General features: G+C 35.7%; 1 protein-coding gene across 3 annotated transcripts in view; it reads left to right on the forward strand.

Moving 5' to 3' along the window:
• The window catches only part of GAS7 (growth arrest specific 7), a 254,090-nt gene that overhangs the window by 68,451 nt on the left and 167,081 nt on the right, over positions 1 to 18,558 (forward strand). The window contains exon 1 of one of the 3 annotated variants that reach the window (XM_031965542.1): positions 966 to 2,179. The exons of the other annotated variants lie outside the window; for them this stretch is intronic. Within the exon in view, the coding sequence (XP_031821402.1) occupies positions 2,138 to 2,179 (42 nt within the window). The 5' untranslated portion in view covers positions 966 to 2,137. Of the gene's footprint in view, positions 1 to 965; positions 2,180 to 18,558 lie in introns of those variants that run through there. 3 annotated transcript variants of the gene reach the window in all.

The raw sequence follows: 18,558 nt of genomic DNA on the forward strand, positions 1-18,558 counted from the left end.
TTTTCTTTGCCTCTCCCTCTCTCACACATCTTCATTCTTTATCTCTCTACTAACTATTTACCCCTCCCCTTGTGGCTAAATTCCTTTGAGACAATCTATATTGATGGTCCCTGCTTCTTCTCTCATTACCTTCTAAATCTTTAGCATCATTCAGCTAAAGTTGCCCCATTCAATTACCAATAGTCTCTTAATTTCAATATCTAATGGCCTTTTTTTCTTAATTTTCATTCTCAACTTCTCTGAAGTCTTTGACACTTTTGATCATCATTTCCTTTGATGCTTTTTCCTCTTTATTACCCTAGTTACATTCTTCTATCCTGTTTCTCCTCCTTGTCTCACTCTTCCTTCATTCGAGCTTCATTCATGCCGTGCCAACTAGACATAGGCAACACATAACACTAAAAACTTTACTATCATCTTCAAGCCCTCTTCCTTCTCCTCCCCCATTTTCTTGTTTTCTTCCTTTTCCTACTATGATGGTTATGACAACAATGACTACTACTAGCACAACCACCAGTATTGCTGCTGCTGCTATTAACATCCCCTTCCCCAACTACTACTACCCTTCCTGACACTGCTATTACTGCTATTTCTGTTGCTCCTGCTAAGGTATGTGAGTAAGGAATAGGAGAGAGGACAAAAAAGGCACGTGAAGAAGTGACCATGGCAATGCCTGATTATTAACTGGGCAGGATTTAAGGAAATGACAACTGTGTTCCAGTTTTGGCTTGCATTTAGTTTATTTAGCTACATCTCCTGCTCCTTGATGGTCCTTTATCACTTTCCCCTTGAATATAACACCTTTCCTAGACTTCTAAACCCTTTTCTTCAAAGGAGAAAGAATGCCTCCTTAATATTTTAAAGATGTTATAAGCTCCCAGTGTAAGTAGTTGTTTTCTTCTCTCAAAGTTTTAGACCAAAATAAAATGTTTTCATATAATTAGAAATTAGAAATAACATAGTATTTATTATAGAAAGAAAACTGGAATGGGAAGAAAGAGTTTGGATTCTAGTTCTGGAAAATTCTCTGTATGACTGGAAAAAAAAATTATTTCCCTTCATTAAGATTCAGTTCCCTTCTCTAAATCATTATGATTAGATTATCTTTTAGGTTCTTTCCAGATTGAAATATGATGATTGTATGTAGTTTAATAAGCTCGAGATTGGCAATGTATGTGTCCTGAGTTGATTTTCATGGATATACAGAAAGGTTGTTTTTGCTTCCTCCTTACTCACTACTTAATAGGTAATGACAGAGCACTAGTAGTGAATACTCTCTTCCTATTAACAAGCTGGTTGGTAAGGACCACACATCCTTTCCATCTCTTAATGCCTTTCTAAATTCATCTTTTGCCAGAAAATTCTTTTAACACACCATTTTTAAAAGGTTCTTAATCCTTGCCTTTGTTTTTTTTTTTTTTTGTTGTTTTTTTTTTGCCTTGGAGTTTATTGTTGTACTAGCCTTTGAGGAAATCACTTTTTTTTACTGGGATGACTTGATTCTTTTTCCTTAATCTATAAAAGTCGAGATACACCTGGAGAGTGACTGTCTTTGAAATAAAGCTCAAAATCTTTGGAAAATTTAGATTTCTGAGAAAGCCAATTTATGATTTCCCATTCTGGCAAGTGTCAAATGAAGGGATTCTGCCCAATTCCTTATAATGATCAGAGGGGAACAATAATAATAATGCCCATGCTGTATAGTGAAACGAACACTGTATTTGGATTTAGAGACATCGTTTAGAATCTTTTCCTTACTATTTACTAGATAATGTTGCGTGAGTTATTTCATCTCTCAGGGTTTAAGTTTTCTCATTTGATAAGTGGAGAGGGAATGGTCTCAGATGATCTCAGAAATGCTTTAGCTTCCTTGACACAAGGCCATGGTAACACCCCAACTTTTAGCAAAAGGAGAGTAAAATGTGATTGGTCACTCCTGCCTGCCTTTGGGGAAGCCTGTCTGTCATTGCCCACAGAGAAAGAGAAAAACCACACTATTCTTTTCAGTGCATGGTCTTCCTGAATAGAGGTAAGACAGAGAGTCGAAGAATAAAAAGATCAATCTCTTCTTATCCAGGAAGAGAAGAATGAAACAAGGCCTTGAAGCATTGTCAACTTCATCAACTCACTGACTCATATGTCAGTATCCAGGCCTGATCAGTTCTGCTTGAACTTGGAGGTAACATTCTGTCTTCTATATTCAGAGCTCTGCCATGTTTTACGATGATTCAGAACTGATGTTTCCCTATTCAGAACAGAGCTTTTTACAAACATTTTTTCTTCATTTGTTTCTAATTTTTTTTTAGCTATGCATGTTTAGACTTTTACCTGTACATAATTTGTTTTGTTTTCATAAATTTGTTTGTAGTTCAAGCAAATCATTAAAACACATGTCATCAGGCAAGTAGATCTTTTCCTGCACTAAATATCTAGTATCCCAAAATACTTGTCCTCTTCTGGTAGGTAGCAAGAGTGCTAGGCCTGGAGTAAGGAAACCTGAGTTTAAATTCAGCCTCAGACACTTAGCTAGCTATTACTTTACCTCTTTTTGCCTCAATTTCCTTACTTATAAAATGGGAGATAATGAAAACACCTATCTCAGAGTTGTTGTAAGAATCAAAGAATATAATAATTGTAAAGCACTTAGCATTTTGCCTGGCACATACTAAACATGTAATAAAATGCAAATGTTAGGTATTCTTATTGTAATTGTTATTAAATTTAAGATTGCAGTTCTAATTTGAGAGAGAAAAAACATCTTGGGGTCTTCCTCTAATGCTACTGTAAATGTGGAAATAAAGCTTCTGTTTCTGGTTTTGTTTTTTTTTAATTAAAGGTTTTTATTTTCTTTTTTTTTTAAGCTTTTGATTTTCAAAACATATACATGGATAATTTTTCCACATTGACCCTGGATAGCCTTGTGTTCCAAATTTTCCCCTCCTTCCCTCACCTCCTCCCCTACATGGCAAGCAATCCAATATATGTTATATATATGTTAAATCCAATATATAAACATAGTTTTACAATTATCTTGCTGCACAAGAAAAATCAGATCAAAAAGAAAGAAAATGAATATGAAAACAAAATATAAGTGAAAAACAACAATAACAGTGAGAATGTTATGTTGTGATCCACATTCTGTTCCCACAGTCTTCTCTCTGGGTGTAGATTGTTCTCTTCATCACAAGATCAATGAAATTGGCCTCAGTCATCTCATTGTTGGAAAGAGTCATGTCCATCAGAGTTGTCATATAATATTGTTGTTGCCTGTAGAATGATCTCCTAGTTCTGCTCATTTCACTTACCATTAGTTCATTTAAGTCTCCCCAGGCCTCTGTAAAATCATCTTGCTGATAATTTCTTATAGAGCCATAATATTCCATAACATTTATATACCATAAATTATTTAGCCATTCTCCAATTGATGGGCATCCTCTCAGTTTCCAGTTTCTTACCACTATGAAAAGGGCTGCCACAAACATTTCCACATGTGGCTCCTTTTTTCTTCTTTAAGATCTCTTTGGGATATAGGCCCAGTAGAAACACTGCTGAATCAAAGGGTATGCACAGTTTGATAATTTTTTGAGCATAGTTCCAAATTGTTTTCCAGAATGGTTGGATCCATTCACAATTTCACCAATTATGTATTAGTGTCCCACATCTCCTCCAACATTCTTCATTATCGTTTCCTGTCATCTTAGATAATGTGAGAGGTGTGTAGTGGTATCTCAGAGTTCTCTTAATTTACATTTCTCTGATCTTTGCTTTAGAGGTGCTTTAGAGCACCTTTTCATATGACTAGAAATAGTTTTAATTTCTTCATCTGAGAATTGTCTGCTCATATCCTTTGACAATTTATCAATGTCAATTCTCTATGTATTTGAGAAATGAGGCCTTACACTTTAAATGTAAAAATGTGTTCCCAATTTATTGCTTCCCTTCTAATCTTGTCTGCATTAGTTTTGTTTGTACAAAAACTTTTTTGCTTAATATAATCAAAATTTTCTATTTGGTGTTCAGTTATGAGTTCTAGTTCTTCTTTGGTCACAAATTCCTTCCATCTGCACAGATCTGAGAGGTAAACTATCCTGTGTCCTTCTAATTTGCTTATAAATATCACTCTTTATGCCTAAATCATGAACCCATTTCGACCTTATCTCAGTATATAGTGTGGGTCAATGCTTAGTTTCTGCCATACTAGTTTCCAATTTTCCTGGCAGTTTTTGTCAAATTTTGTGAATACTTATCCCAAAAGCTGGAGTTTGGGTTTGTCAAACATTAGATTGCTATAGTTATTGGCTGTTTTGTCCTGTGAACCTAATTTATTCCACTGATCAATTATTGTGTTTCTTAGCCAGGACCAAATGGTTTTGATAACTGCTGTTTTATAAAATAGTTTTAGGTCTGGCACAAAAGCTTTTTATTTTCAAATATATGCATGGATAATTTTTCAACATTAACCCTTACAGAATCTTGTGTTCCAAATTTTCTCCTCTTCTCCCCAGCACTCTTCCCTAAATGGCAAGTAATCCAATATATGTTAAATATATTAAAATATATATATATATATATATATATATATATATACATATATATGTATATTTATACAATTATCTTGCCACACAAGAAAAATCAGATCAAAAAGCAAAAAAATATGAAAGAAAACAAAATGCAAGCAAGCAACAACAAAAAGAGTGAAAATGCTGTGTTGTGATCAACACCCAGTTCCCACAGTCCTCTCTTTGGGCATAGATGGTTCTCTTCATCACAAGATCATTGGAACTGGCCTCAATCATCCCATTGTTAGAAAGAATCCCATCCTTCAGAATTGATCATCGGGTAATCTCATTATTGCCATGTAAGTCTTTCTAGGGCTCTCTGAAATCATCTTCGTGACCAATTCTTATAGAACAATAATATTACATAACATTCATATACCATAACTTGTTCAGCCATTCTCCAACTGGTGGGCATCCACTCAGTTGCCAGTTTTTTGCCATATTAAGAAGGGCTGCCATAAACATTTTTTGCACAGGTGGATCCCTTTCCTTCCTTTATGATCTTTTTGGAATATAAGCTTAGAAGAGACACTGCTGGATCAAAAGGCATGCATATAGCCCTTTGGGCATAGTTCCAGATGCTCTCCAGAATGATTGAATCAGTTCACAACTCCACCAACAATGTATTAGTGTCCCAGTTTTCCCATATCCCCTCCAACATTCATCATTATCTTTTCCTGTCATCTTAGCCAACCTGAGAAGTGTGTAGTGTCTCAGAGTTGTCTTAATTCTAATCAATAGTGATTTAAAACACCTTTTCATATAGCCAGAAATGGTTTTAATTTCTTCATCTGAAAATTGTCTTTTCATGTCTTTTGACCATTTGTTGATGGGAGAATGGCTTGAATTCTTATAAATTTGAATCAGTTCTCTATGTATTTTAGAAATGACACCTCTATCAGAACCCTTGAAGGTAAAAATTTTCCCCTAGTTTATTGCTTCCCTTCTAATCTTGTCTGCATTCATTTTGTTTGTACAAAATCTTTTTAACTTAATATAATCAAAATTATCTATTTTGTATTCAGTAACAAATTCTAGTTCTTCTTTGGCCACAAATTTATTCTTTCTCTTTTGATCTGAGAGGTAAACTGTCCTTTGTTCTTCTAATTTGTTTATAATATCACTCTTTATGTCTACATCATGTTTCTGTTTTTCTAAATTCAGCAAAGTAAGAAAACAAAGTGCAACCATCAGTGGCCCCTGGATTTTTCTGGGGCTGCAAACAAGAGAAATCAAAAAAATGGGTACTATACATTCTCCATATTCATGGAGATATCACAATTTAAATCTTCAACAAAATTAAACAATCTCAAAATTGAAAAGTATCTTACATGACCATTACCTGCACAAAAATGACCTTTACAATATATCTGAGTAATCCTCTATTCTTTTGTTGAATATTTCCATTAAGTGGGGAGAGGGCTTAATGCTGCCCCTCCAAAAGCAACTGTTAGAAGGAGAGATCTAGGTCTCCATCAAAGATGATTAGCAGAAGATGTAGAGGAGAGAAAATGACCAAAAAAACAAACAAACCCAATTAAGATAAAAGCTGGGGTTTTTTTGAGCTGTCAAATGACCTGATTGGGCTTGTGCTTTCGGAAGATTATTTTGGCAGCTCCAGAAAAGGTAGATTGGGGAGAAAGAAGAAAAACTGGAATCGGGGATTTCAAGCAGGAACCTGCTGAACTAATCCATATTATGGAGGGAGGTGTGTATGTGTGTGTATGTGTGTGTGTGTGTGTGTGTGTGTGTGTGTGTGTGAGAAAGGTCTGAACAAGGGTGGTAACTGTGTTGAGTAGACAAAGGGGAACAGTTACAGAATTTTGGAATCATCAATGCTCCTATTCTTGGGAGTGAAGGAGATAGTGATTTCCTATCATAGAATGAGATGGAGAAGTAAATTGTAGATATAGTGTCAAGCCTGGAGTCAGGAAGAATCATCTTTTTGAGTTCAAATCTGACCTCTGACCTAGCTGTGTGATTCTGGGGAAGTCAGTCCTTCATTTGTAAAATGAGCTGGAGAAAGAAATGGCAAACCACTCTAGTATCTTTGCTAAGAAAACCCCAAATGAGTCCTATAAAGGCAGACATGGCTGAATAATAACATTATCATGTAATTCATTCTTCATTTTCCCCCCAACAGTCCAGTTACTAAGAATCTGTTATGTTCAGGATATTGTATTAAGCATCAGAGTGATAATATATATTCAGATACCTCTAATAAATATTAGCATATAAGTGCATCACATGTATACAGAACATTATGAGTTCAAATGAGGCCCCAATTGTAGATAAATTAGCTGCATTTGAAAACCTCAAAATTCGTGAATTTGCCCAGTTAAAAGAAGGCTTGTAGGTGACATAAATGGATGAATCTGTTTAAGAAGATGACTGCATTCGTTCTTTTAATATTCATTACAAAAAGGTTTATTGATAGTCCTTTGTACAGATTACTGCAATAGATCCTATGGATGATAAAAAGAGCCTCTTCTCCAGGAACTTAGAATTTAGTTAGGGAAGGAAGGAACAAAGGCATAAGTAAAACTATACCAGGCTTATACAGTAAATGCTATAGTGATGTGCTGTCAACAAAAATAATTTCTTTTTAAAAAAATACATTTACTGTTTTTTTTTTCCTAGCTACATATAAAACAATTTTTTAACATTTGTTTTTAAAACTTGGGGTTCCAAATTCTCTCCTTCCTCTTGCTCCACCCATTCCATTGAGAAGGCAAGTAATTCTATATATATATTATTCTTTAATTCTATTTATATGTGAAGTCAGGCGCAATCAGTTGTTCTCTATGTATGGATTACATTTTTCATTATAAGTCCTGCAGAGTTGTCTTGGATCATTGCACTTCTAAGAATAGCCAAGTCATTCACAGCTGATCATCTTCCAATATTGCTGTTAGATTGTATACAGTACATTTCATTTTGCATGAGCTTATCAAAGCCTTTCCAGGCTTTTCAGAGAGCATTTTGCTTATCCTTTCTTATAGTACAATGATATTTCATCATAATCACATATCAGTTTCTTTAATCATTTCCCAATTGATGGACATCTTTCACTTTCCAATTCTTTGCTCCTAGAAAAGAGCTGTTATATTTTTTTGTACATAGCTCCTTTCCCTGTTCCTTTTTTTTAAAATATCTTTTGGGATATATACCTAGTAGTAGTATTTCTAAGTCAAAGATTTTACATAATTTTATAGCCCTTTGGGCATAGTTCCAAATTACAGAATGGTTAAATCAATTCACAACTGTATTGTATTATTGTTGCAAGAGTGCATTAATATCTCATTTTTCTCACATCTCTTCCAACATTTGTCATTTTTCTTTTCTGTCTTGTTAGCCAATCTAATAGATGTGAAGTAGTGCCACAGAATTATTTTAATTTGCATTTATCCAATCAATTGTGAGTTAGAGCAATTTTTAATATGGCTATAAATAACTTTGATTACTTCATCTGAAAACAATATCTTTTGATCTTTTATCATTTGGGGAATGCTTTTTATTTTTATTAATTGGACAAAGTTCCCCGTATATTTAAGAAATAACTTGCTGATCAGTGGAATAGGTTAGGTTCACAGAACAAAATAGTCAGTGACTATAGCAATCTAGAATTCGACAAACTCAAAGACCCCAGATTTGGGATAAGAATTCACTATTTGACAAAAACTGCTGGGAAAATTGGAAACTAGTATAGCAGAAAATAGGCATAAACTCACATCTAACACTATATATCAAGATAAGATTCGAAATGAGTTCATAATCTAGACATAAAGATTGATATTATAAACAAATTAGACGAACATAGGACAGTTTATCTTTCAGATTTTTTGAAGAGGAAGGAATTTGTGACAAAAAAGAATTAGAGATTATTTTGATCACAAAATAAATAATTTTGATTATATTAAATTAAAAAGTTGTGTACAAGCAAAACTAATGCAGACAAGATAAGAAAGGAAGCAATAAACTGAAAAAAATTTTTTACATCCAAAGGATCTAATAAAGGCCTCATTTCTAAAATAAATAGAGAATTGATTCAAATTTATAATAGTTCGAGCCATTCTCCAATTGATAATGGTCAAAGGATATGAACAGACAATTTTCAGATGAAGAAATTGAAATTATATGTAGTCATATGAAAAGGTGTTCCAAATAATTATTGATCAGAGAAATGCAAATTAATACAACCCTGAGATACCACTATACACCTGTCAGATTGGCTAAGATAACAGGAAATGATAATGCTGAATGTTGGAGGGGATCCAACCATTCTGTAGAGCGTTTTGGAACTATGCTTAACAGGTTATCAAACTGCATACCCTTTGATTCAGCAGTGATATCTCTGGGCTTTTATCCCAAACAGATCTTAAAGAAGGGAAAGGGACCTGTATGTGCATGAATGTGTGTGGCAGCCCTTTTTGTAGTGGCTAGAAACTGGAAACTGAATGGATGTCCATCAATTGAAGAATGGCTGAATAAATTATAGTATATGAATGCTATGGAATATTATTGTTCTGTAAGAAATGACCAGCAGGAGGATTTCAGAGAGACTTGGCGAGGCCTACATGAAGTGATGCTAAGTGAAATGAGCAGAACCAAGAGATCATCATACACAGCAACAAGAAGACTATATGACAATCAGTTCTGATGGACGTGGCTCTTCAACAATGAGATGATTCAAAATAGTTCCACTTGTTCAGTGATGAAGAGAGCTATCTACACCCAGAGAGAGAGAACCATGGGAACAGAGTATGGAATACAACATAGCATTCTCACTCTCTTTGTTATTATTTGCTTGCATTTTGTTTTCTTTCTCAGTTTTTCTTTTTCTTCCTTCCTGATCTGATTTTTCTTGTGCAGCAAGATAACTGTATAAGTATGTATATACATATTGGATGTAGCATGTGTTTTAACATATTTAACATGTATTGAACTACCTGTCAGCTAGGAGAGAGGGTGGGAGAAGGAGGGAAAAATTTGGAACAAAAGGTTTTCAAGGGTCAGTGTTAGAAAAATTACCCATGCATATGTTTTATAAATAAAAAATAATAAAATTAATTAACTAAAAAAGAAATGCTAACTTGTTTCACAATTCTTTTCACAATCTTGTGAACTGTACCTCCCCCATTTTATTCTTTCTCCTTTTCCTTTCACCCTGTCCCTCATCAAAAATAAGGATGAGGTAATGAGAGCCTACAGCAGGGTGGTAGAAGTATCAAAGGAGATAAGGAATGTGTTAGAGATGTTAAGAAAATGAATGGGGGAAGGGGATATAGGTAAGAGAGAGTGAGGAATTGAAGATGAAACCTAGATTATAAGTCTGCGTGATTGGGAGAATGGCCATGCCCTTGATGGGAATGAAGAATTTAGGAAAAGGGGAGGGTTTGTGAGGAGACAATCTGAACACTGGAAACAAGCTATGTCCAAGATAAATAAGAAATAATGCACAAATAAGGCACAGAATTAAGAGATTAGGAAAGTTTTCTATAGAAAGTGGAAATCAAGTGAGGACTTAGGGGAAACCAAGAGGCAGAGAAGGGAAAAGAGAACATTCTAGTTATTTCAAATAGCCAGAATCAGAATATAGAGACACTTTAAGGAGGTCAATGTCAATGAATAAAAGATTGTGTGGTGCAAGAATACCAGAAAGTAGGGGAATCCATCTGCCTCTTCAACTATCCTTTGTAAAGTGGTAACTTCCAAATATACATTTCTAGTCATCATTTCTCTCTACTTCAAATCCCACAACTCCAATTCCTCCCTGGATATTTCTACCTAATTATCACAAAACAGGAATTTCTAGTGCCAGTATTAAACAAAGATTAAAAAAAAAATGATGAAGCATATTTAATCACTTTGTTCACTATGATTCTAATTGTTAATATTAACAGAAAAAGACAGTATTAATAATATTTCCTAGTTAGTAATGTCATTGATTATGTATAATTAATAATATTTTTATAGTGAGAGCAAAAGAGGTTTTGTATCATTAATAAAATAAAATTTTCAAAAAAATAGAATAACTTTTCCTTAAAAAAAATTTTTTTTGAGGCAATAGAGGTTAAGTAACCTGCACCAAAATCACACAGCTAGTAAGTATTTGAGGACGAATTTGAACTCAGGTTCTCCTGACTCCAAAGCTAGTGTCTAATTCTTTGTAAGCTCAGGTTAAATGTTATTCTTTTCCAGATTGTATCATGTTTTCCCGCAGTTTTTAGTGTCTACTGTTTTCCCCTGATTCCCCACTCCACTAACTCCTGAGATATCTTGGTCATTTCCTATGTAATTAGATTGGAAACAGACAGAGAATATGTATGCTCAAAAGTACTGGTTTCCCATCATGGTATGCTTAATAGATAGATTGTTGAATTTGGAGTAAAGAAGATCTGAATTCAAATCCTGATTCAGATACTTATTAGTAGATTATTCATCCAGGGATAAATCACTTAACTTTTCTTAGCTTCAGTTTCCTCATCTATAAAATGAAGATGATAATACTATCTAAAACCTGCCTCTCAGCATTATTTTGCAAGTCAAATGAGATAACATATGTAAAATACTTTACTATACAAACATTAGTGGTCTTGTATATTTACCCCATTGCACATATAAGTTGTGTTCAGTTGTGGGTACTATTTTTTAGGAAGGGTATTCATAAACTGGAGAGTTATCTAAAAGAATGGCAGCCAGGGTGATAAAGCTTTTAATTCATAACATTTAATGATTAGTTGAAGGAATCAGGTCCACTGGAAAACCATGTTGATAGATTATGTCTGTCTCTCAGTGGAAGAGGTACTACAGAGGGCCATCAGTATGGGGATCCAATTTGAGAAAATAAAACCAAAGGAAACAGAACACCTTAATGGTAATAGATATTTCCAATTTCTATTTTTACTTAAACATTTTTTGGTTGAGTAGCATTCTTGAAACACATCTGCTTGTTTCACCTGACACTTCTCTTTGCTCCTACACACTTTTATCTGTGCAATAAAAATTCCATTTCCTGTCTTTTTCCCTTCTAGCACCAGCTGGGCCCTAAGCTGTCACTCTATCCCCCACAGAGGAGAAAGCAAAGCCTTTTATGTTTCTATTATGATGCCTCTCTTTAGAAAACCGCCAGACTCTATACACTTTGAATTATGAAATGGCACAGAGGAGGATGACTTCATGGCATCTACTCTGTTCTATTTTTTAGATATCAAATCTTTATAAAAATGGCAAGTAAAAAAAAATCTCAAATTATGGAAAGGGGCTGCTAAAGCAACATCTCTCAAGTAAGAACACCAAGTATCTAATCTTCCACATCTACCCTGACTTCAGAGGTTATCTTTATAGGTTGACCTCATATAATTGACGTAATTTTTTTTTAATTATAGCTTTTTATTGATAAAACATATGCATGGGTAATTTTCCAACATTGATCCTTGCAAAAACTTCTGTTTTAACTTTTCCCCTCCTTCCTTCCACTCCCTCCCCTAGATGGTAGAGAGTCCCATACATGTTAAATATGTTAAAGTATATGTTAAATACAATATACGTATACGTATACATATTTATACGTTTGTCTTGCTACACAAGAAAAATTGGATTTAGAAAGAAGGTAAAAATAACCTGGAAAGAAAAACAAAAATGCAAGCAAACAGTAACAGAAAGAGTGTAAATGCTATGTTATGGTCCACACTCATTCCCCAGTGTTCTTTTGCTGGGTGTAGCTGTTTCTGATCATTACTGATCAGTAGGAATTGATTTGGATCCTCTCATTGTTGAAGAGAGCCACTTCTATCAGAATTGATCCTCATATAATATTGTTGTTGAAGTGTATAATGGTTCTGCTGATAACCTGATTCTGCTCATTTCTCTTAGCATCAGTTCATGTAAATATTTGCCTTTTTCAAAGAAGGATTTCTTTACCTCATTTTCTTTATTAATCCTCTTCCATTTCTATCTAGTCTAAATTCTTACTCTTTGATTTATGATCCTTATATTATTCCTTCTTTACTCCCTATTTGTAAATGCTTAACTCTGGGCTTTCACTTCATTTGCAAATACCCTTGTACCACTTTGCATTTACTATTGCCAGTCTCTCCTAATTCCCAGGCCCTCAGAGAAATCTCCAATCACTGTCTTTTGCAGTGTTTAAACTAATTTTACCAAGTGTACCTCTATCCGGAGTCTTCGTAGATCTCTGGCTATTGTTTCATAAGAACAGTAGTTTAAATACATGGCAGAGGTGCTCAAGAACAGCCACATGCAAGCTCAAAGTCTTTTATTCATGTGTTTACATCCTGCCTAGATGACCTCCTCTGGACTCCCAGGTGAACACCAGATCAAAGAGAGCAACTTCTTCCTCCCTACTGCTTAAATGGGGTCTTTGAGGTCACAAGCACAGCCAATCAGAGAAGGAGACACCTCCTGTTAATGAAGCAATCTCAATATGGCCAGAGGTCCCACTCATGAGGCGGTCCCTGTTTTGCTCACAGCAAATCACTTCTGGGGGTCTCAGGGCTTCAAAATCTCTGTTTACTTCCTGACTGCATTGAACTGTGACTCCTCCTATTCCTCTGACCCTTACATCTATTCTCTGTTCTTCATGGAAACTAAGACTTTTTTGGGGGGTTGGGGAGAGGAGAGGGACAGTTGAGTTTAAGTGACTTGCCTAGAATCACACAGCTAGTAAATGCCTGAGGCTAAATGTGAACACAGATTCTTCCTGACTCCATTGCTGGTGCTTTACCCATTATAGAGCTACCTAGCTGTACCAGAAACTGATGTTTTTAAGGTACTAATTTTGAGATGCCTTTTCTAAAAGTTTTTATATTACTACCTTGTGAATCTTGCTTTATACTCCCTCTCCCACCGATCCTTTTTCTGTTGTGCCTTAGATTTTGAAATATCACTTCCTATAGATAATAGAAAGGATAGAATTATTGCCCCATGTTTGAAATTTTCATGCATCCCTAAATGCAACATTTATTACCCTTCCCATGGTCATTTCACATTTTTAATGAAATCTTCCTTCTGAACCTTCCATTTCCTCTCACTTTCTGAATTCTGGATGCCACCAAGACTTCCTATTTCCCTTAACCTGAGGCATTTAAATACTATTGACTGACTGATTAACAATATTATTACTTTCCTTTTTTCCGTCTTTTTTTTTTTTTTTTTTTTTTTGAGACAGCTAAGAAGTGTTAAGTGTCTGAATCCAAATTTGAACTCAAATCCTCCTAAATCAAGGCCTGGTACTCTGTCTACTATACCACTTAACTGCCCCTGAATATTATTACTTTTTACCTCTTTTCTTTCAAAAAAAAGTTAGCAATAATTATTAACCTAATATCACCTTTTATTTCTTCCATATTTTCCTTTACTTTCATGTATTTGTATTCTCAGTCAGTTATTTTCTTTTTTTGACTCTTTAGTTAGTGTTAGAATCCTAGTGTTAACTCAATTTGAAACAAGGTGATAACTCAAGGGAGAGAGAGAGATATTGGAATCCTAGTGTTAATTCAACTTGAAACAAGGTGATAACTCAAGGGAGATGTTAGAATCCTAGTGTTAACTCAATGGAATTGATACAATGCTTGTGTTCACACCTTTAGAGGGCTCATATAATCAAGAAGTATTTAAGTATTCATTGGAGTTCACAAGTATGGGAGATTCACAAAGTTGACTTTGTAACTTTGTGAATTCATACCTCCCTTAATCCCTGCCTCCAGAAGGAGGAGTCAACCTTTGGGAGATTATATATAAAGAGGCTCTTAGCTTCAGGTTAGTTATTTCAGAACATTGCCAGGGATCAGAGAGGAGCACTCTGGGAGGAAGCCCACAAGCCCTCTCTTTGAGGCATGAGAAATTCATTCCATTTTCCATCTTTGTGCTGGCTGGAGGCTGAAGAAAGCAGAGGCAGAAGCAAAGGACAAAGCTGCAAGAGCACTTGGAACCAAGTCGAGAGAGAGGTCTCCAAGAAAACTAACCAGGCTATATTGAAGGACACAATAAAAGATCAGATCTTTTAGCTCCTGGCTGTATTTGGGTGATTATTACTTTTAGCTGAAACTAAGGCTGCCTCCAGAAAACCTCCCCAAGAAACCTGCTCCCAGAAAGGACCATTATATTATTTTAAAGAAAAAAAACACCACATTTTGGCACCCAAACAGGGACTTGTGCTACACTCTTCAGCCTGGATTTCCATCTCCTACTCAGTTGCCTAGAGAATGGCTTCTTTGGGTTATAGACATCAAGGATTGTTTCTATTCTATCCCTCTAAATAAGGAGGATATGAAAAGATTTACCTTTTCAGTGCCCAGTGTTAATTTAGCTGAGCCTTATAAAAGATGAATGAACAGTTTTGCCACAGGGAATGAAAAATAGCCCTACTATGTGCCAAATGTATGTTGCTGCTGCTCTTACTCCAGTAAGAAAAGCACTTCCAAAAGTAATATTGTTACATTATATGGATGATATTTTTGGGGTGTGCACCTGGGGAACAAATGCTAGAAGCTTGTCTACAAAAGACCATAGAAACACTAAGAAACTACAAACTTCATATTGCTACAGAAAAAATTCAAAGGTATGCTCCTTTTCAATATTTAGGATATGAAATATATCCTAAGGTATTTACAGTACAAAAAGTGTCTTTAAGAACAGAGAAGTTGAACACCTTAAATGATTTCCAAAAATTAATAGGAGATATCCAATAGATGCATCCAGTGTTAGGCTTAACCACCAATCAATTGCAACCCCTATATGACATTTTAAGGGGAGACACTGCTTTAAATTCACCATGCCAGCTTACAAAAGAAGCTCAAGAGGCTTCGAGAGAAATTTAACTGTCTTTATCCAATGTGGTTGAAAGAATCACTCAAAAACCCTTGGAAATATCAGTTTTTTCTACACTAGAGGCACCCACAGCAGTCCTTCATCAAGGAGACAGTGTGATAGAGTGTGTGAACCTCCCGGCACAACCAGAACAAAGCCTTACTCCTTATCCAGTGCTTGTGGCTAGAATTTTATTAAAGGCCATTAAGCGAGCAGTACAATTATCTGGGACAAGACCTGACAAGATATACACCTTTTATACTAATACACAAATTAATGTGTGTTGTGAGACCATCCCAGAGTGGCAAATTTTATTAGCCATGGCTCCAAATTTTACACACGGGTCTCTATTAAAGATAACCAGACTATTGGGGATGGGTTCTTGAAGAAAAGGTTTCTAAAGTTCCTCTTAAAGTACTAACTATCTTTACAGATGCATCCAAACATAATATTTGCACTGTATACTCTCGTGACTTAAGTATAAAAAGAGTAGTCAGAACTCCTTTTCAGTCCACTCAGCAGAATGAATTATATGCAATCATGCTAGCTCTCAGTTATTACCTAGGAGACATAACTATAATATCTGATTCAGCCTATTCAGTAGGTGTGGTACAAAGAATTGCCACAGCCCAAATAAAATTTGCAGCTTCTAATATATATCAGCTCTTTAAGGAACTTCAAGAGCAAGTGAGAAAGCATCCAGGCAAGATTTATATCTTGCATGTCCACTCACATAGTAGACTTCCAGGTCTTATTTTGGATGGAAATTCAAAGGCAGATAGCCTTTTAACTATGTAAGGCAGTACTCCTTTATTTCAGGAAGCCCAGGAATCCCATTCTAAATATCATCAGGATGCTCGAGCTTTACGTTTACAATTTGGGATAACAAAAGAGGAAGCTAGGAGCATAGTAAAAAGATGTACAGCATGCCTTTCTTTCCACCCTCCTACACTCTCTCCAAGGAAGAACCCTCGTGATTTGAGACACAATGAAATCTGGCAAATGGATGTGACCCATTATAAATCTTTTATCCATGTTGTGGTAGATACCTTTTCAGGATCCACTTTTGCAATACCAGCAGCAAAAGAGACAGCCGGAGTAGTCACTGAATTCCTCATATAAGCATTCATAATTATGGGTGTGCCACAGGAAATAAAAACAGGTAATGGACCCGCATATACTTCCAAACATTTTGAACACTTTTGTGCACATATAAGATTTTACACACCATTGGCATGCCCTTTAATTCTCAAGGTCAGGCAATCGTAGTAAGAAGAAACAGAGACATTAAGACACTCCTCCAAAAACAAAAGAAAGGGGGAGCCATGGGTAACACTAGAGAACTTCTAAATTTAGTTCTCTATATCATTAATTTTTAAATTTTTGATAAAGATGCACTGGCTCCAGCAGACAGGTTTTATAACCCACCAGAAGAGCAGTGTCCAGTGTGAGCAGCTCCACTATCTTTAGATAATTGCCAGGTGATGTGGAGAGATCCAGAAAGTGGTGAATGGAAGGGACCAGATAGGTTAACTGCTTGGGGAAGAGGGTTTGCTTGTATCTCCACAGGTGGAGAAGGAATCAGATGGGTGCCAACGAGCTGTATTTGCCTTGTCCATCAGAGAGAAACAGAAAAAGAGAAAAACCTCAAAACAGAGATTTAAGAAACAGCTGACACTGAGACTGTTAAAATAACTTTGAAATCTTCGGGAATCATTGGATTCCCTAACACAAGATAAGACTGTTTTAGTTCTTGAAAAACCAGCAAGAATCACTGGATTCCTTGAGATGAAAAATTGTTGATGAGACTACTGCAGTACTTCAGAGCTTATAGCAACTATTGGATTTCTGGCATATGAACTAATGAACAATGGACTCCTTTTGGACTATTTCTAGGACTTATGGACATGTATAAATTCTCATGTTGATATATGTTATTTGTTAAATCACTACTAGTCTGTGTTATATTGTTATGTGCTTATGTATTTTATGTAATTATGTGTAATACCTCCCATATTGATGGATTTATGTGTACCCGTTTCAAGTAAGCCCCTTCAGAAACCTGCTAATCTGATTTGACTTCCTATTTCCTTTGGTGTTTTCATCTCCCTTCCTGAGATGTCAGGGAGGGTGTGAGCACCTTCTTTTTATGTGTTTTCACTTCTTTTTTGAGCAGTCAGGGAAAGTGTGATCACCTTCTTTTTGGGGTTCTCACCTTCTTGAGAAGTCAGGGAGGTCATGACCACCTTATGTTCTAAAACAAAAGAAAGTGGGAGATGTTGGAATCCTAGTGTTAACTCAACTTGGAACAAGGTGATAACTCAAGGGAGACAGAGATGTTAGAATCCTAGTGTTAACTCAATGGAATTGATACAATGCTTGTGCTCACACCTTTAGAGAGCTCATATAAGCAAGAAGTATTTAAGTACTCATTGGAGTTCACAAGTATGGGAGATTCACAAAGTTAACTTGGTAACTTTGTGAATTCACACCTCCCTTGAAGCTCTTAGGGCCAGAGAGCACTCTGGGAGGAAACCTATAATCCCACTCTCTTATCCCACAATCCCACTTTTGGAGAAGGAGCATAAGTAGAACTTCAGGGAGCCAGTTAAGTGAGTTACTTCGGAACATTGCCAGGGGTCGGAGAGGAGCACTCTGGGAGAAAGCCCACAAGCCCTCTCTCGAAGGCAAGAGAGATTCATTCCATCTTCCACCTTGGTGCTGGCTGGAAGCTGAAGAAAGCAGAGGCAGAAGCAAAGGACAAAGCTGCAAGAGCTCTTAGAACCAAGGAGAGAGAGAGGCCTCTAAGAAAATTAACTGGGCTATATTGGAGACAATAAAAGATCAGAACTTTTAGCACCTGGATGCATTTGGATGATTATTACTTTTAACTGAAACTAAGGCTGCCTCCAGAAAACCTCCCCAAGAAACACGCTCCCAGAGAGAACCATTATTATATTTTAAAGAAGAAGAACACCACAAGTTAGGTATAATTTTTTCTAATCTACCAATTATTTTTACTTTACACGCCATAAATTCAGCTTTTATGATTTGTATTCCTCTCTTGAACTACTTGAGAGCATCCTTTGGTGGTTTCATCCTCTTGGGAACCCATAAAGTCCTTTGGCTGGATCATCAGGTGTTGATATATCGTCTTATTCTTACAATA

Source organism: Sarcophilus harrisii, chromosome 4 (assembly GCF_902635505.1).
Source record: "Sarcophilus harrisii chromosome 4, mSarHar1.11, whole genome shotgun sequence".
In the NCBI taxonomy this organism is placed as follows: domain Eukaryota; kingdom Metazoa; phylum Chordata; class Mammalia; order Dasyuromorphia; family Dasyuridae; genus Sarcophilus; species Sarcophilus harrisii.